A 20,914-nucleotide genomic window follows, 5' to 3' on the forward strand; every position below is an offset into this window, starting at 1 on the left:
TCTGATAGAAAAGATCAAGAGATAAAAATCAAAAGACTTTTCTGATAAAAATCAAAAAGATTTTTATACAAAAATGAAAAGTAAAGGACTGGCACAGTCAAACATCTAAGGAAATTAGCAGACAAAAACCTGAATGAAAGGAAGTCCAAGAAAAATAAATGAGCACTACCAAAGCAACTTGTGCAGTACACAAAACTTGAATGTAAGGAAGTACAGCAACTCTGCAACTTGACTGCAATGACTCTTTGTCTACACAGTTCATTAACTTAGTAAACCATTGCTAATGTACGTATAATACATTCTTGTAAGTAAAACTAATACATTTTGCCTGAAATGTAGTTCGGCAACTGAAACCTAAGTGAACAATGAGGCTAGTACAATTGTAATGAACCGCTGCATCTAGAACAAAATATTAGTAGAAGTCATGAAATAAGGAGTAGATATGAAACTGATAAGAATTTCAAGATTAACAATATCACTAGCTACCAGGATTTTTCACACAACTGTAGTACATTACATCACTACAGTGAGATGAAATTGCAGGAAGGACTGCAGCCCATTCTAGTAAAACCTGCAAGCCAAAGCAACACCTTCCATTAATTCATGTTTAAATCATAGAAGTTCTTCAGACTTTATAAAGAATAACCCTGCGCAGAATAACAGCACACTGAACAATGCTGTCCAAGATTTCCTTTTCTAGCCCAAGCAATGAGCTTTCCATGACTTTCACAGCAAGAATGAAAAGAGTGCAGACACTTCCAAGAAATGAATGTTTCAAACATGGCTGCAGAGTTTTGTCTTTTTAACCATACAATGGAGCTCAGCAGATCAATGCAAATGGAACATATTTTACAGTGTTTTGCTGTAGAGAAAAAAAAACGTTCATCAATGCATAGTGCTCCCTAAGGATCAGAAATGGAGACTGGGAGTACCACTGCATTGTCTGCAATGAATTTGTTTCAGAAAAAAAACCAAACACCCGATATGAGTACTAAGACATGAGTAGCAGTTGTGAGAAACAAGACTAATTTTGTCTGAGCACTTGGAAAAAATGGTTACATGGTTATGTAAAGACTTTGCCTAACGCCACCAAAGTCAGAGAAATTGAAGCAAAGGTACTGTAAGTCTAGTTACCCCAAATATGAATTTAAAATTGAAAAGGTTTTGTGCTAAGTCATCAACTATTTCCTCTAATTTGTCCTCAATTTTCATTTCCTTCCCAAAAATTCATCTAATTCAGCAGCATAGATTTCACACCTTATCTACCTCCTTACTAACAAATATTTCTGTTTGCCAAACAAATTTCCAGCAAAATGATCAAGCCTCTTCCAAATTCTTCAGTAATCATTTCTGGGTTAAAAATCTAAAGTGACATTCAATATTTGAGTAAGTAAGGATTGTTTTCTAAATAAAAAACAAAATAAAACAAACCAACCAAAAATCAGCACTTTTAGTTATGAAATAGTATAGCCCCAGAAATGACCTGGGGTTAGTTACTGAATTTTCAGATGTGTTTTTAACAAAAGAATGAAGTAGGACAATATTAATTCCAGCCCATCCTTATAAAATTCAACCACTCCACAGTAAATGTCTCAAATATCTGCACACATGAAAATTTCAGTACAAGAAACCCAGGACATAATCTAACATTCAAAACAAAATATTGTTTCCATTCCCATTTCTTTAAAGATAGCCCTGACAGAAAGCAAATAATACTCAGAACATAACAGTTTCCAGAAGCTCAATGAGGAGTCCAACAGTCTTCAGATGGGAGGGGAAAAAATAACAACAAAAAAACCCTTCCAAAAGTACAGACTGAGCCAAATTTACTGGCACTTCTTTTGCTGGCAAAATTGTGCTGGGGACATCCTAAGAAAGGACTTCCTCGTGGCATTTTGGCTCTTTTCCTGGTTTTCAGCAGAAGCAGGAAGCGCACAAGCAAGTATAAACAGATACAAGTTGAAAAATGTTCAGTTAACTTTTGAACAAACTTCCACTGGGGGATGAAGGGGGAGTAAGGCTTTGAATTGGTTCTTGTTTAAGTTGGTGCTATAGAGTCTGCCTTCAGCACATCCCATGACCAGTGCCCAAAATGTGAACTTTGAGAAAATGGTAAGGCTGCACACTTGCTCACTGGTGTCACTTCTGCTCATCGTTACACTAATCACTGCTAATCTTCACTTCAGGCCATGCTCCTAAATCAAGTGTTACAGTATTCGATAACCTTTATTTCATATACACCAATTTCTCTGCAAAAGTGTACATTTTAGCGTTGACAGTACAAGGTATATTCTGTGCTCTCTTGAACTTAGCAGGTTTTGACAGATTTATGGAAGGACAGATGGCCATTACGGGCTGAAGGCTGACAAGAGGCAGTTCAGAGCATTGTTAACACACTTGCACAAACTCTCAGCAGTGCAGCACTGTGCAGAATGTAATTCAGACTATAGCTTTTTTATTGCTGCCTATTTTCTTTTGTCAAAAGAGCCTGCTGTGCACAGCAACAAATGGCTGCCATTACCCAGAATGTAATGGGTGTCAGACAAATCACGTAACACAAACAATCAAGAGTATGTAGGTCATATTTCAACAGAGCACAACCTTAGCAATATTTATGATTACTGCATTGAAATGTGCTCTATAATAAACAAGTACCTCTACATCAGTCACACTTATGTACTTCTGCACAGCAAATCTGTTAGAAGTGGTACATACTCTACAATCACCCCCCTTAAACAGTCTTTTTTCTTTTTAAAGTAAAAGGCAAGTATTTTTTCATGACATGCTATAAAACCATTTTCTTTGTAGGGACTTTTGTTTAATTGAACGGCTTCAGTAAATGGTACGTTTGCACTTTGCCTTGCTCTGTCTGGATAGTGTGAACTCACTCATCTTGTGCTCAAAAATAGTCCTAACAATTTGTGAATACTGCTGCCAACCCAGCACTGTCTTCTCTGTGTCGGTGCAACAAAAGGTGTTCCCATGTATGCTGGCCCCACTACCTCCCTGAGTGACTTCTTTCAATAGAGTTTCTGGGAGAGTGCAGGTACTTGTGATGCATACCAAAAGTGCACTAAAAAACAGCCACCTTAGTTAACTCATTTAGCTCAGCTAAGTCGATAATCAGAAATTAGGGAATTGCGTTTGCGTAAAAAGTGACATCTTGACTTTTCAGGACTCATTTGCAATGAGGTTTTAACCAGACACCAATCTTCCTAAAATTCGACTGTAACTGTAGGCATTTAAACACTTGATGATGTTTGTTGTGCTTTGGTGGGGGGAATGAGTATTTTTGGGCGAACACAGCTGTGCAACCTTCCTATATATGCACTGAGCTTTTGAGAGGCATGGAAATTGATTTCTTTCATACTTTTAAAGTCTGGAAACAGACTGTCAAGGGAAACACTATTTAAGGCCACTAAAAACACTGAACACATGGTAACAGCTCAATTCAGTAAAAAAAAAATAATCAGAGTTTTTGTGTGGCATAAGATTGCAGAAGCCAGGAAAATATAATAAAATTAAATAGCCATCATATAATAAAAAACTACATGCTTGTTTAGTATTCAGTTTAATCTTGTTGTCAGTGCTGCAGAGAATAAATACAGACTCCTGAAAATATCTAATAATTCACAAGATCTTATTCCCCCAGACAACTCTCTGCATCTCTCATTTGATCAGAAATCATTCTGAGGTCAAAGAAGTTCTTATATGATAGATCTGAAGTATTTGTTCTGACAACTAAGAAGTAACTCAGATCTAGAGGTGGGCAAATAGCAGGGTTTAAGTATCCTCAAGGATGCTCATGAATTCCAAATCACTGTGCGAGCCAATCATGTTCATATTGCCTTTTACACCATCTTTTTGAAGAGATCAAATTTTGCACCCAAGAGAGACTGGAGTTTTATATTCAAGTAAATTATAAAGATCTTAACGAGAGACTTTTCACTAAGACACCTGTTGAAGACAGGAAGGTGGAAATAGACTTCCAGTTATTGATTGCTGCTTGTATGGTAGTAAAATCTCAGGCATGTAAACTCACTTAATGCATTTATATGATGTCTTTGGGTATTTAGGAATGAAGGCTTAAAAAGCGTTGAGAGAACTAAGAGGGCAAAAAACCATGCCATTTATCTTCTGGAGGAGCCCTCAATTCTCAAGAGAAACACCGTAACTTCTAGAGGTGAGTTGTCCTACTGTGTCTGCAGGTATCTCTTCAACCTGACATGTTCCAAAGAGAAAAGAGTAACACAAAAACCTCCCATGTCCCTGGAAGATATCAGAGATGTTCCAGCCCATGGCTTCTTAGCAAAGTGCTTGCACTGCAGCTAGCTGCAGAAAAACAGATGAAGGCTCTTACTCAGAATAAGACTCACCTTATGCAGAAATTTTATCACTACTTTATCATCATCTCCAAGTCATGACGTTCTGATCCATTTTCCACAAAATAGCACTGGAAACTAGCTAGCAGTACTGATTTTAGATAGACTTATTTGTTCATCACAAGACATTAAAAGGGCGCTCAAAGAATTTGTACATTCTTATACATTCTGCCTTGAAAAAACTTTAAAAGATATTTGTTCTTTATCATTTGACAGATATTTGACAAAAGTTTTGATGGTTTTAAGGAGGACACAGTTACACTCACAAGTACTAACAAAGCCATTCTAAAGCAAGTTATGGCATTGGCAAGGGAATGGATTCAGTTTGACTTTAGATATGTGAATCTAAAATGTATACATGACAAAGACTGATGGTTAGAGCAGGAAATGCGCTTATTTATTTTTCTTCTCTATAGTTAATTCGTCAGTGAGGGAACCAGTGCTGTTTTCAGCAGAGAACAAGGGAGCTGCTATTTATATTAAAATATTTTGTGCTTCGATAGTGCAATTTTAATTCATCAGTAAGATCAAGGCAACTCCACTGTAAATTACAGTATACAGTGTAAGTTGCCCTGTATAAGGACAATGAACAATGCAGCTACCTGGATATAATTTGGAGTTGCTAGGGCCTCACTAAAGAACTCCAAGATATTATTAATTGCTACTGCCACTATTTTATTCTTTTGTTGTTGTTTTTACTGAAATGGGTCCCAGCTTTTCCTGTATTTACTCACATACTTTTTAAGTCCTTCAGTACTAGAGGTTGTTTCTGTTATGTCTGCTTCCAGCACAAGTAAACTCATGACAAAAAACACAATTGCAATCCAAATAAATGACTTGAAGAGAAATTCATGCACAATCACTCATCTTTTTATATATTTATATACACATACAAAAATAAAATCTATGTATATGTGAAGACAGAGATTAATACAGCTGTCAAGTGATGAATGGCAAACTCCTGAAACCTTCTCACCAGGTATTTTGAAGAGCAGAGCAAGTGCAACATGAAGTCCAGCAGCCACCATCAACTACACTGCTTGTAAACACTGCCCAAACTCCCTGGCTGCATGTGCTCCAACAATTCCTGTACTTCATTATCATCAGTTAATTTTCTAGCTAGATTTATTTACAGGGGGTATAATTTCATATTTTCATAGGATAATGCTGTTTTTATTTCACAGCCTCTGATGCATCTTTTAATTTGCTGCATTTCCTTGTTATACTATCTAAAACAACAACACAGTCGCTTCATTGCCTCCCCCAAGCACAGCAGACACATGGAAATGAACTCACTAACACCCAGCCCATTCCCATTGCCATTCTTGAGACCAGAGGACTGTCAAGAGGTTAGATTAACTCCCAGGTTCTATCCAGCCAGCTGATGTGAAGAGCAGGCTGCTGTCTTTCTGTTTGGAAGAAAATACTGTTCCCTTCAGTGATCTCAACTGCTGCCTGAACAACTCTGCTATCGTCACCTCATCTGCCCCTTCCAGCTGGTAGCACTAAGCACTGACTCACCAGTGTGCCTCCAAACATGCACTTTCATGCAGATTTGCTCTCCAGTAATGACAAAAAAAAGACTTCTTCATGCTTCAGGCTTGTTGGCACTGAATTGGATTATCCTGCTGCATGCTGTGAATTTTGCCATGCCTGTATCAGTTTTGCAAAAGGAAGGTGTGTTGCAAGGATGTTGCATTTTGTCACTAGAGGAATGATTAAGAGCGCAGATTTTCAGGACATGTCAGAGGAAAGCGTGCATGTTTTAATGCTGAATTAATGAAGTTTCTGAAAAAGTGATATGATGGGCAGTGAAAGCAACTGCCCAAGGTACATACACAAACTGATATATATTATATATATATATAGATAATTATATATCATATATATAATATGATATATATATTATATATATGCCCCTGTGAGAAACACATGCCGAGCATTTATTTTTCAGTATTACACAACTGAGAAAGAAAACATTCTTGGCAGTAGCTCAGGTGGAGCTCAGCATGTGTTCCTGTGCTCAGTTCTGGACACGTCAGGAAAACAGAGGCAAAAGAGAGGTCAGAGAAAAGCAATAAGACAGATCTGAGATCTGAAGAACTTTTGTGGAAAGAGCAGATGAATTAAATGAGTGTAATGGATGACACATCAACTGAAGCTGCACACGATAAAAAATCTACACATCTTCGAAAGGTACAAACACTGGGGGCCAGACAGGAGGAGGAGGACAGAAAAGAGGTGGTGTGAAGTGCGCTAATGGGAGAAATAAAGAGAAAGTAAGAACATAAAATGAATATCAATTTTAAAAAATTACCTTTTAGCTATGGAATAGTTTTTCAGTGGCAGAGCAGAAAGCTGTTATTTGTGACATATTAATCTAGAATTGACAAAGCACTGAAACATGCAGTCACGTACAGCCCTAGACTGGCCTGGAGACAGACTGGATGACATAACTTTTCCATCTGTAACATCGATTACACTCTGCTGTGGGGTTTGTCTTTGAAAGATGGTGCTCAGCAGTACACAAATCTATGGGGAAATGGGGAAGTATAACAGATAAATGGTTTCATTCATATTTTTCTAGAAATTATGCGCTCTTGTGTAGGTTTGGAGCAATATTTTCAAACACATTCCCTCTCAGGCAACTGGATAAAAAGTCAACGCAAACTGCTCTGAAATTGATCTCCTGGAGACCTCTGTAAGATCTCAGTGTATGTGTTGTATATTGAAATGAACAAACACACACCAAACCATGCTTAAAGGAAAAGCTAACTCTACCCATTTCTCACCTGCAGTTCCAGAGAGTTCCACACTTAAGGTTTGTTCAATAGTCTTGTTCTCAAATGGGGAACCCTTGGGATCACTGGAAGACAGGGCACATTTATAAAAACAAGCTGAAATGGAGTTGCTGTAGCCAAAATGTATTAGATTCCCCTCCCTTTTATAAATGTTTGCACTTTTTACTACTTACTTTGGAGACTCAGGCGTCAACGGAAGTGATAAACTTGTTGGTTTGGCTAAGGGGAAAAAAGAAAACGATTATGGAATATTTAAGCACTCCGTAACATATACCAAAAAGTCGTCTTTTATTTTTGTGATGGAAACCCCTATTAGTCAGTTAGGGCTGGGTTCTGATTGTTCAGTAGCCATTTCTGTATACTTCGGATAAATGGGGAGTCACATCCTCATTCCTTAGCACTGGCACAAAAAGGGTAACTAAATTTCAACAATGATTTACAGCAATTACTGCACCTCTGAAATACAGCACACAGCACAAATGCCAAGAACCTTTCAGAAGAAGAGTGGTACATGTTAAAAATCAATGAAGAAATCCACAGGATGCACCATGAAAATTTTATTTTCTCCTAGATTTAATTTAGAATACTGTCTACATTTTATTTGGAAACAAGAGCAGCAGAATAACTACAAACTAACAGAACGTTATGAATATTCAGTTAATTTTACTTCTACAGTATACAATTTTATATGTAGCACTGAGAATAGGTTGTTTTATGAGGCTGGAGTGCAACTTGCTATAGTCCAAATTTCTGCAAATTATCCTGCAAACTATGACAAGCCATGGATTCACTCACAGATGGTTAAAAATGGGGCTGACGCTCTCAGCACTACAATCCCAACATACACAAAAAAACAAAGCTCTAGCTATAAAAATACAAGTCTTTGTAGCTTTTATTCATGCAAGCTTGTATTTTCCCAAAGCAAGCCAAGAACTAGAATACTGCAATACAACTAGGATTCTTCTAATTGCCAGAAAAAACGTTCAAAATTAAAAATAATATTACTTGCAAATTTTACTTTTCAGAAGTTAGATTGATGCTTAAATGCAGAGAGCATTGTACCAAGAAAAACAGCAGGGGATCTCTTCTGCAAATTAATTACTTAAGACAAAATGTTCCCCTTGAACACTTCTGCACTGCAGATCTTTTGTCCAGAGTGTCACTACTGCGTATTTCGCATTCATTCCAGGCTTGGAGCTCCCATCGACATTAAAGGATTTTATATGCAAATTGATTACTTTTATAAGCTCTAGAGCATTCCTGGAGTAATATTACATTTTTAAAAAATTAACTCAATTCTCAAGAGCTGCATATTGTTCCTCCTCCTCCCCATCTGAAAGTTAGAAGTGGAAACTCAGGTGTTCACCTTAGGTTCACCTTCCTCAGAATTCACTGCCAAAGTGACGAAATGCACCAAAACGGCTTAAGTGTCTGATCCAGCACCGCCAGCGATTTGTGCATAAAAAAGATTTCCATAAGACCATCTGTAAGATGACACAACTTCGCAAGTACTTTATACACAACTAGGATACTAATGTTTGTGACTGTTGCCAGCGCCTACCTTGAGGTAAAACTGGCTAAAAAGAACAGACCTTACCAAAAGGCTCAGGAAGAAAGTCTGCACAAACAAATGCTCCTACTGTTTTTCAGAGAACAAAAACTACATACACTTACCCAGCTTGGCCTTTCTATGAAAGCTGAATGTGTTAGAGTTATTTAAGCTTCTAAAAAGTCTCCTTCTAGCTCTCATATAGAGAGGCAGATCCAAATAAATAGATGTATAAAATCTGAAACACTACGACACAGCACCCAAGCATCATCTCACACTCCTCTGTATTCACTTAGGCAGATATTGTTTAGCTCTCTCACTGAGAAATTAATATACCACTAATTTTTCTTATTGTTAGGCACAGGCTTGACCAAACAGGATTCCATCCTCATTTATAGTCACTGACACTGTAAATGTTTAGCCAATACCATTTTCCATGGTGACTGTTTATTCAATTTTTAAGGTCTATCATAGTGTGTTTTATTTGTATTTAAAAGAGTTCACATGAAGTTGCTTGTTTCTGTAAATTGAAAACATTCAGGTTCAAAATAACTAAATTTCCTCATGGGCAAATTTCAGTGTAAAACCACAGATGATCTTTGGCATGAACGGGTTTGTGGACATTCCCATGGGTTTGCAATATGTTTGCAACAATAACCCTAAAGGAAAATATCATTTTACTTCTCTTTTGTGAGCTTTCCCTAACTTTGAAAGAAAATATTAGGGCCTGATTATCTTTTAAAACAGAAGGAGACAATATTTTTAGTTTTGATTAAATGTATAAAGAAATGACTGTACATCCGTGAATAGCACTCGAATCTGCAAGGTCAGTTCTGCACAAAAAGTCTGTCCAAGCTGAAAGCATTATATTCTTGTACTTGTATTATATGCACATTCATTGACACTGAAGTCATATATGAGTGTGAGACAAATTTGATGAAAAAACATTTCAGAAGTCTGTAAATAAAACTGCAGGAATTAAAAAAAGAGAATAATTTCTCTCTGCCTGTAATTTCACCTGCAATATCACAGAAGACACTGTCATTTGTTAATCACTGGTGAGTTGGCTGCATGTCCTTTTAGGACTTTCTAACTTCTCCCTTTACACTGTTGTCACAACCCACTTTATTTTCTTTCTTTGCATAAAATCTGTGCAATTTGGGAAAAAATGCAGCCCTGATCCAACAGCAAGATTTTATAATCAGTAATTATGTACATGTGCACACACACCTGTGTATAACATACATGTGCGTATAAGATATCTTACATGTGATATGCACCTAGCAGTGTTAGTAAAGCACTGGGTTGTGTCTGGCAGGCCTATGCCTGGTTCCACAACCCTTGCAGTACAAGATCCGGGTTTGAGATGAATGCTTCAATCAGGATTTTGCTCTGAAGCGGTCTGCTGAGATTAGCCAGAAGGAGTGGCAGTTGGCATTCAAGAAGCTCTAGGGGCAGCTGGATTTCTTTCTTACAAGAAACACTATTCAGAGAATTTGAAACCACAATGGAGAAAGCTATACGATAGATGTCAGAACACACTGCTGTGAGCAGGGCATTTAGTGATGGGGGGGGAACATAATTTTGTTAAGTTTGCTTATACCTCCTAACAAAGAGTGAAAGAATAGACTTGATGGAGGCTGAAAAAGCAGGGAGAAGTGAGAAGAGGAGGAAAAAATACATATGCAGTTCAGAATTCTCACTTTACAAACTCCAAGGCAACATGTAGTGTGTTATATACTGATCTCTGTTGCAGCTGGATGACTTCCATCAGCTTCAGAGGAGTCATCCAGGATTTGCACCAATGTTACTGAGATAAGTATTCGGCTTTTTCAATTCCAGACAAGTATATCCATAGATGTATTTTAAAGCAAGAGTAACTTTAAATAAGCTCCCTTTGGGCTCATAAGCTTTTACAGTTCTTCTTTATCTTGGGAAAACAGGCAGGAGAGGAGTGGAGCAAAAGAGGAGCCTCTAAGTTCTTGCTTCTCTGTCATTGAAGCAAGTAATATAGCCCAGTTCTTTACGCATTGGAGGGTATTAAAAGTCAACACAAGTGTTTAGGTTTGGCCATAAAGAATCTAAAGAGAGAGAAAGATCAGGATGGTTGCTAAACTTCCAACTATTTGCAAAATAAAATTACAAACCAGCATTCCTACTTTAACAGGAATGACACATTTATTGCTTATTCTGTAGCAGTGAGAACGCTATTTATTGTCTCTTAAGGACGATGTGGCAGGTTAACAATGCCTTCGGTTTTACGCTGGCAAAAAGAAAGAAGCTCACTAATGAACCAGCCTGCCCAGCTTGTTTAGGGGTATAATGATTTCTTAGTGGTACAGTACTCTGTGAATAAATATCTCCAACTCGCTTGATATACTGACATGTAGCATTTGTTAACTTTTTTTTTTTCTTCTGAGGTTCCTTTTCTGAGATTGAGGGCAACAGAGACAGGATTAAAACTTCAAAAGTTAAACCTGGCTAATTCTAACTTCATTATACTGTTTTAAAACTCTCTCTATACAGAAGAAAGAGATGCTGGGTTTACAATAATAACCCAAGGAACAGAAGAGGTATGAGGGTATTCACAAGCATTGTATCTCAGCTTCCCTCCAAAACCAAACTATGCTCTGTGCTCCTGCACCTACCTTGCAGGTGATTTGTCTGAGACTGCAGATGGGGCTTCCTTTTGGAGGTGCATTTCTCTTTGCTGCTGTTCCTGTTCTCTGCTGGTTTGTTCTGAGGAGGGTCATCGTTCGTAGTCAGATATTTGAGAAGTTCAGAGCAGGGACGTCTTTGTGGCTTCTGTTGTTGACAAATGCTCTTCGCTTTATTGCTCCACGAATTCTCAGTCTTAAAAACAGAGCATTAAGAAAAAAAGAAAAAAAAAGAAAAAAAAAAGCTAAAATCAGTGAACTGAACCTTATCAAAATGGATATAGGTTTTCTAAAGAGATGAGATTTTCAATGAAGTGTTCAGTCTAAGTGTACTAGATCTATGAGCTGTGAATAATTGTTTGCAGAACAAGAAAAGAAAATTACATTGAAATTCCTAAATGACATTTATGCAGCTTTTTTATTTCATTCCTCCAACATTTCAATGTTCCTATTCAGCAACATGTAACTAACAAGACCCTACAGCGCCTTTACTGTGAACAAAAAAATAAGCTGGTTTAAACCTTAATTTGCTGCTGATTGCTTGAGCCCAGTATTCACAACTCTCTTAAGTACCCCTAAATGCTTCGTTTTCAGTTACAGTGAATGGCAAGACAAACATTGTTTAATACTGCCTGCTAACAGAATTATGTCAGAGACACCATTCTTTCCAATTAATGGCTGATATACATCTTTTGCCAAGAATCCAGTGCAATTTTTCTTAGCCCAGACAGCTGGTAAAATGGCAGTCTTGCATCCTGGAGTCACTCATAAACAACACCAGCCCATCAACAAATTTTATTGCACCCCCTACTACTGTGTGTATCAATAAAGTAGGCAAGAGTAACAGACGGTGGGACTACAGCTGAACTCTGCCAAGAGAAAAAGCAAAAATGAAATATTCAGAGCATAAAGGAGCTCAGGTGATTTTCTGGAACCCAGTCTATAATCTGTTCACATTTTTTGAAGCAGTTGCTGGATAGTAGGCAGATTAATACCACACATATAGATCTACTGCTTACTTGATTGCTGAAAGCATAAAAGACATGTTACATTTTTTCTTTCTTTTTTCCCCCCCTTATTACAAAGATTAAATTTGTACCTTAACAACCACAGGGCTTGTCCTGATCCTATGATTTGTATTTGCATGGTTTTGTGTGCTGAGACCACTGCATTCATTGTAATTTAGCTGAGTGTTGGCTGGAGCCAGCAAGAGCTTCTTGAGCTACAAACACATAGAGAAAAGGAGGTGGAAGGAAAAAAGTAAAGTTATGCATCTTTATGAATTAAAATTACCTGTCTAAATTTTTTGTATCGTTGCTTGAAACTAGCTACTACAATTTCAGCAAGTAAAGTGCATTAAAACAGAAGGAAGGGCTCAATACTCCCCAGAGCAAACAGATTCTATTTTCTTCTGAGGCTTGGCAACAAACTTCCTTTCCTTCCATTTTACTGCAGTATACTGCAGGGCAAGCAGAAATGGCAGGGGCCTTGGATTTCTAAATCCAAGGCAAAGCAAAATTCTCAGCGATCTGTTCAACAGAACAAGTCTCTGATCTAAACAGAGAAGTTAACTTGAACAGAATAATGGATGCTTGTATCTGACTGCTATTGCAGAAGTCAGGGATAAATTACTTTCACCAGAAATAGAATCCCGTCTCAAACTCTCTTTACAGAACAAAATGCGTGTAAGGTTTCATTCACATCCTCACCCAAGATTCAGATTTGCCCTGATTAGTGCTAAGCTGGTGCTTACTGGTCAAATGAGCGTTAAAGGCACAAAATTAGCCCTGCAGTGCGCCAGACTCAATGGGCATTTCTTTACAGATCACCAAAGTAAAGTCTAAACATATACAGCAAAGAGCCTCAAGAAATGTAACGCGAATTAAAAAATATTCTCCTGACTTATTTGAACAGAATAATCAGCAAAAGTGTCAGTCATTAGCAAAAGAAGTTAAAAAATAATCTCTTCAGTCTACTTTTCAGTAGATTCCTTTATTAGTCATGTTATGATTGATTGGTGTGTTTTCTTCCCCACTTAAGTTTCAGTTCTTTACTTGATTTTCCTTTTCAGTCTATGTGAAAAGTCCAGACCTTACTGTGACTACATCATACCCACGCAGTGGGTAGCCAGAGACACATCCAGTTCCTGTTAAACAGTAGGAAGGGTTCTTACTAGAGACGGCTCTTCTGCCTCCTGGGGCGGCGGGGTGCCGTCGGGCATCGGGGAAGGGCTGGCGTCATGTTCATTGGTCACATCTCCATCTGTCAGTGCATCAAATGAAGGCAATCCATCCTCATCCACAGGGATGCTGTCCAGTGTCTCAGTGAGAACTGCTAGCAAGTTTGCCTCATTCTCTTCATCTATTTTCTGTGTGAAGACCAAAAAAAAGAGTGGAACCAGGTGAGAAGACGAAAGAATGAAACAGTGACTCTGCATGTGAAAAAGCAGTCAAAACATTATTAAATATTGCCTTGAAACCTTAACCTGCAACAGCGTCTCAGGAGATGCAATTAAGTGCAAGAAAATTATCCAGCTCTGCATTTAAGAGAAATCTCTTTGCATTTGCAGTGTATTGCTCTGCTTTACTTTTCCTCCGCGATTCTTTCAATGCAGCATTAACACCAACAGATAATCAGGCAGGGATTGCATTACAGGATGTGCCGAGGCTACTGGCACCTAACGATGGTGTCAGCCCAGGCTGTCTCTTTCTTTCTCCTTTGAACACTGAACAACAGTTAATTGACCTGACAAAATTACAAGAATCACAGAATAAGACAGCTAATCAGAAGGCCAAAATGAATTAACAGAGAAATCTGGCAAACCTTGTTCATGTACGTAGCCCAGCATGAGAGAGACAAAATCTCTCTTCCTTACTTCTGGACACACTCGCTCCAAAAACAAGGGAAAAACTTCTAACTCCTGAACATTTTGGCATTACACTAGCAAGCAAGAATCACAGAATTGTAGGGGTTGGAAGGGACCTCCAGAGATCATCGAGACCAGTCCCCCTGCCAAAGCAGGTTCCCTACAGCAGGTCGCACAGGTAGGCATCAGGCGAGACTTGAATATCTCCAGAGAAGGAGACTCCACAACCCCCCTGGGCAGCCTGTTCCAGTGCTCCGTCACCCTCACCGTAAAGAAGTTCTTGAGCACATTCGTTCAAAACTCACACTCTAAATGGCAGATTCTGGGTTTCTTTTAAATGAATATGTTAAGCAGTTGCCTTTCAAGTTCTCTTTTTGAATTACGTAGTTTGAGTGCTCAATGCAGCTATTGTATGCATTTATCTAACTCCAACTGCAATTATAAAAAGTAGATTAATCCCTAATCAGATGTGGCTGTAATGTTGAATTATACTAGATATCTTATTTCAGAAACAAGACTTCTTTCTGTCAAATTGAGTAAATTTAAATACCTCCCAATTTTTTTAATGAAATATAGTCCCAGCTGTGTATTAAGGTAAAGATTTTTTGGAGTACTAATTGTTCTGAGGAATAGAATTGTGTAAAAATCATTATATTTATTCTTCAAAAAAAGCGGAAATTGATCTTGACGGATCAATTATCTGGGACTTTTAGGCTGATCCTCGCGCCATTAAAATGAACAAAAAGCCTTTCCCTGATTCCAGAGATCTGAACCAAATGCAAGGCCACCAGTTTGGAGCTTTTCCACACACTTCACAGTGGCTCATCACACCCTGGGTTCACACTACAAAGAGATTTCAGCGAAGTTCAGATCACACATTTGAGAAGTGAACTAGCAAGGCATATACGAGACAAATAAAAGCTCACCCTTTTGTAAAAAGTAGTGTTAGAAAAGTCAACATCAAAACACTGCCAGTAACACCTCAGAACAGAGAAAAAAAATCAGGTGAATCTGTGCGTCCCCTCACTACGACTTTTTCTGCAATACAGCATCATCCACCAGACTCTAAGGAGAGATGAGCATCAACCGCACAGACAATTCCTCCTGTCAGGCTGCTCTGCCAAATCGCACCTCATGGGTTCCTGCAGACAAACTCTGCATTCTCATTAGAAAGCTGTGGCAGAGCACAGACTGCTCCGGTACTTACAGCATTGTCCCCAGAAACGAATAAACACTCATGCACAGCTAATGCTAAGGAGAAGCATTTACTTAAAAGGCCAAAAGGGGCCTGACCACTGAGAAAAAGAGCCTAAGTCTATACACCTAGTAATTTCCATCATACCACGCAGAAACATGCATAGCGCCGTGACAATTCAGATGCTTTACTCCAGTGCTAGAATAGAGGGTATGGAAATAACCAGAGGGAAGCCACTTTGCGAATAAAACTTGCTCCAAATCCAGCTCTTCACAGCCACTTTTTGAGAAGAGGGACGTTATCGGTATCACTTTCAGAAAAGTGTAAAAAGAGGTTATCAGGCAAAAAAGCACTTTGCAGGGTAATGAAGTATAATGGTACAGTTTTTGGGCTTCTCCAGGCAGGGTGCATCCTCTTCCGCTGCTGGCCCATGGCACTTTGGGGGGTTCTGGCTGACCCTGCAGCAGAAATGTCTCCAGCAAGGCCAGCTGGGAGGGTGCCCTTTGCCCTTCTGCTGAGTGCTTCAGCACACAGAGCCAACAACAGAGCTCCAAGTGATGCTATTTCTAACTGGGAATGCCTTCTTCAATAATAGCATGACAGAAGAAACCCTGATATTTGCTGTTAGCTGCTTAGCTCTCATGCTTTAAACAGACATTCAAGTGCACTGACATTCAAGAACAGAAAGTTGAGTGGACACTGGTCCTCATCACAGCAATTTCAATTAGTTTTGTACAAGTTTCAACATTCAAACACCCCAGAGAAAGGAAAGGATGTGACAAAGAGGACTCTGTTAAACAATTAATGTCAGTTTCCATTATTGCTTCAGTCCCAATTTACAGAGCAAATAAATCAAAGTCACCACAGATGAAGCACACTAGCTGGCTAACACATGTCTATTCACAAATGACATGGCAGCAGGAACACATTAGTCAGGAAAATGACATTGCAAGATAACCTTTTAAAGGTTTAACTATGCAATTGCTCCTAATTGTCCTAAATTAGTGTTTATAAAGAAATACATTTATTAGGTACAGCAGAAATGGGGCTGAGGGGAGATGCAAAGTGGGATGGTTGGGTACATCACTGTCTGAGTAATAATCACTGAAGCAGCAACTTTCTGCTCTGCTCTCACAGCCTGAGTCTTGGTGTTGACAGCTCTGGGGAGAAGCAACACTGTGGCCAAATGCAGGATATTTCACAGTTTCAGCACTGTCATCTATGAAGTCCACATTCCAGACTGCCATCCAACTTACTCACTAAACATCCAACACAAGAAGGGTTGGAAAATATTTTCTAAATCTAAAGAAGCAGCTGTTAAGTAGTTAGGCCTCCTGAAGGAACTACAGCACATAACAAAATGGGGTGGAAGACAATACCAAAAGTAAAACCATATGGCAAATATTTCTTAATGACTGCATCTTACAAAGCAATGGAACTCTTTAATGTAGAAGCAGTCATGCATCACTTCTCAACTACATGAACTTCTTAAACCCTTGGTGGTTGGTTTTAAGATAAAGGCATCGGGGACATAGGATTTTTCTGATCCCTGTATATTTCCACTTGGCTGAATCAGGCAAGGAACCTGAGGCACTAAATGCATGTGCTTGAGCATGAGTTTCTAGCACATCTGGTACAATAGGTACATTCTGAAGAAAAGTAAGATTGGGCATTTATGTACCAGAGAACACAAGAGGGAAAGCTGACTAACATAGCAAATTGCCAGAACACCAGCTGACCCTCAAAGATGAGCTACTGAGGTGTCCAAATACCACAGAAAGTTTCTAACTGTATTTTTACGTGTTTTGCTCTAATTCTTTTGTATTTCTACAGCACTAAAAATAATTTCATCTGAAAACACTTTATTAGTTGTGCAACGATCTTATTCTAATTGGTTTCTGCCTTCAGTAAAACGTCTCCAGAGATAGTGTCTTTTTGGCCAGTGAGAAGATCTAAGAAATGAGGCAATAATTTACCCACACAAAAGTATTTAAATCCTCTACCCCTGATAATTCATTCTCCTTTGCTTACTCTTCCCTTTGATGGAGCTGGGTTCACCTGATGGTTAGTGATTCATGCCTGCAATACCAGTTGTTGGCACGTGGAAAAGTATAGCATCGAGACTCGGACACCTTGTCTTTCAGAGACATCACTACAGGGAACATACATTGAGCAATGCTGCAATTTTTCCTTATATATTTTTTTGTCCTTAAAAAAGTCCTGCAATATTTCAGAACATCCATCCTTACCATCACCAATCCCTCCCTGAAGTCAGTGCACACCGTTTCTTGCTCAGGACTCTGCTGGAGCTGATCTACAGTCAGCACAGGCACACTGATTCTAGATCATTATTCTGAAAATCTTTTCTTTTTATCAAATGCATCTCCTGCCCTTCATTTTCAGTTACTACAAGGACAGCTTTTGCTTACTCTATTGCAAGGAAAGAAATCAGTTAGTGAATGAGGAAGATGCCCTAAATTTTCTTCATCGATGATGTGAATGATGTGAAGGTCCTTCTTGATTCACAATGAAAGACTGAGACCTAAGCTGTGCTATTCATCCACAGCCCTGAGCTTGGGGCAGTGGCAGCTTGCCATGTCTTTGTGAAAAGCCCAGGAAACTTCAGACCTAATCCACAGCTGGCAGAAGCTATCATGACTCTAGCAGTCAGCTCTGTGAGCAATTCAGAGAAGCCAGGTGGGTACCTGAACTCACAAGGGATCACCACTTCAGCAGACCAACTCATTTCTCCTCGGTAGCCTAAGATCTATTCATAGCATAATTAACAAAGAAAATAAGAGATTTTCCCCCAGCTGAAAATATCCGCATGATCTAAAAATATCAGTACATTATGGCACTATTTGCAAAAGCACAAAAATGACTAGCGAGTCCATCTGGGGTTTCCAACAGGATTTAATTCCTTCCAGACACGTATTAGAATAAGCTTGTCCTTAAGACTCACAATACCAAGAAAAATGAAGGGTTTGGTCCTTCTCACACATCAGGACACAGAGGCACTAAAAAGCTCACCATCATCACCCCAAAGTGCACGGTAGGGGCAGATGGTGTTTCAGCCTCAGTCCCACAAATCAACCTTTGCCACCCAAGGATGAGGAGCCACAGGCTGGATAGAAACCCAGGAGAAGTCGGAGGGAAGGGATCAGGAAACAAGTGAATGTGTTCCAGCTGAAACAACATGAGGCCAGGGACTGCTGGTGGAAAGCATCACACCCCAACCCAGAGAAGAAGAACCAGTGGTAGAAGAGGAATCATGTGCTCTACTCTACCTGCTCACAATCAGCCCTGTGCCATTATATAACTTGAATTTCAACTTTTATTTTATTGCTCAGCTTCTTTGCAAATCTTTAGGCATCCTGCACTGTCTTACAGAAAAAAATAAAAATAAAAAACACATGATACATTTGCATTAGAACAGTTTTCCAAGGTCTGTTAGTCTGGTCCCCATGAGACATTCCCATAATTGAAATGCTTAAGTCCAGAGCTATCAATTATCTTTAAAAACAAAATGGAGTCCCACTAGGAAAAAATTACAGCCAAGTTTCTTTATATGTAGTAGAAATGTGGGGATTAATTATCACCACCCCTGTGCAAATGCCTTCAGGGTATGGGAAAGAAACAAGAGATCACTTCTTGAAGGAGACAGCTGTAATCGTGCTCCTCACATCACCTGTAGACAAAATTCACTTAAACTGAGAGATCACATTCTGACTTGAGCAGTCTCACTGCCCAATACAGGGACCACGTATGTATTGCATCTGTCTGACACAGCATATCCCCACATCCTATTATTGATGCAGAAGCCTCACTGCAGCTGGGTGCGGTTGGGTTTCTGGAGACAGTGTACTCATCTTAAGCAATATGCCCCTGTGCATTACTTGCCATCCCACTCTCCCCAAATGCTGTTAAACAAGTAGTGCAATTATACATAGCACAGGTGCTGCAATGCCTGGCTATCAGAGCTGGGAACCTGGATGGGACACCAGACCCACATCAGACTCACAAAAGTGCCTTGTCATCCATGCTGCAATAGAAACTGAAGGCTGCCTAGCACAGCAGTCACAACCTTGCTCTGACAGCCAGCAGTGGCAGCAAGGGGTTTGGCTGTGGTTTTGCAGGTATGGTTCACAACGGCAGCCACCCCTATCAGCCCATAGGGTGCACAACCACAGAAAACACACTCAGTGAAACTCTGTTCCACTTGTTTTCAAAGTGTGGGGATTTTCCAAGCAAAAGGCAGTATTCACACAAAAAGTAACAGTACAAAAATAACTATACTTATTATTATCCATGTACTCAATACGGTATATTTTTGTGGTCTCAAAAACTTCTCGTATTTGTTCCTGGTATCTGAACTTGGGTTATTTTCTGTCTGAAAAGGCACGGACCTGACACTGAAAGACTTCTGGCAAGCATCTGGAATTAAAGTGAAACCACTTCAAGCCACAGTGCACACTATTTGCACATAGGGTTTTCTTTAAGATCTTGCCCCGATCACCTGAAGCAATGCTGCTATAGCTCCTGTAAGACAGACTATCTTTTCAGGTGAAAAATCTAACCTTTTTGCTATAAACTAAACATGTCAGTTTAAAAGAGCCTACTAAATATTCTTCCAGCACAAAGTCACTTGTTTTATTGCTTCTAACGAGTTGTTGCAGTTCAGATGTTTCCATTACAGCCTGGCAATTAAGCTTCTAATAAACTGAAGAGCTACTAATTGACTTATTCATCTCCCAAACTGAGGATCCAGCTAGCAACCTGTAACGCATTTTACATCTGACCAAAATTCATTCACATTTTGCAAGCCATTTCAATTTCATTTGTGTAAACTGCACCTTTCCTTTCTGTGATAGTAATCTTTGATTCTGGAGAAAAGACAAAACAAAAATTCATCCAAGAGTAAGCTTTCATGCTGCAGATGTGTTAGCGGGACCAATGATAAGATATTGCTGTGCTCAAATCAGTGCACTGGTGGCAGACCCAATATCAAAAATTTATGGTAATTGAAACCACAGAATCTTTGGAAATGCAGTCAATTTGACTCAGTATCAAAAGGTCACTCTATTCAATTTATGCTTGATGCTGAGCACAATATAGAGAAAACACCTGAAAGCAAATGATCTTATCAGCAGTTTGGGCCTCAGCATTTACTGACTACATAGGCTAATTTGCTGATTACTAAATAAATGCATTACCTACGTTCTGTACTGGTTTAGCTCACAGAGGGGCTTCTTCCCTTGTGCAGAACTTGGCTCTGTGAAAGCACTCATGGTGCTTAAAACAGACCGCATCTCTGTGACTCTGGGACACACAGGTGCCACACAGCACTGCTGTACCAATGTCCTCCCAGTGCCATGCTTCTTACCATGGTCCCTGAGTGCTCCACATTGATGGGTGGGGAGCTGTAGAGGAAGGAGCAGGCCTGGAACGTCTGTAGTAGTGTGGG

At 39.2% G+C, this 20,914-nt stretch overlaps 1 protein-coding gene across 2 annotated transcripts in view; it reads right to left on the reverse strand.

The window, feature by feature from the left end:
• PPARGC1A (PPARG coactivator 1 alpha) overlaps nt 1-20,914 on the reverse strand; it is a 343,375-nt gene that overhangs the window by 16,042 nt on the left and 306,419 nt on the right. For both annotated transcript variants that reach the window (XM_042811869.1, XM_042811868.1), the window contains exons 3-7: nt 13,563-13,757; nt 12,489-12,611; nt 11,381-11,585; nt 7,357-7,402; nt 7,175-7,248 (exon numbers count right to left, since the gene is read on the reverse strand). In XM_042811869.1, coding sequence (XP_042667803.1) covers nt 7,175-7,248; nt 7,357-7,402; nt 11,381-11,585; nt 12,489-12,611; nt 13,563-13,610 — 496 coding nt within the window. In that variant the 5' untranslated portion in view covers nt 13,611-13,757. The remainder of the gene's footprint in view (nt 1-7,174; nt 7,249-7,356; nt 7,403-11,380; nt 11,586-12,488; nt 12,612-13,562; nt 13,758-20,914) is intronic.

The sequence above is a fragment of the Centrocercus urophasianus genome, unplaced genomic scaffold (genome assembly GCF_019232065.1).
Source record: "Centrocercus urophasianus isolate 14NV4802_14NV808 unplaced genomic scaffold, USGS_Curo_1.0 seq_13, whole genome shotgun sequence".
NCBI classification, from domain to species: Eukaryota; Metazoa; Chordata; class Aves; order Galliformes; family Phasianidae; genus Centrocercus; species Centrocercus urophasianus.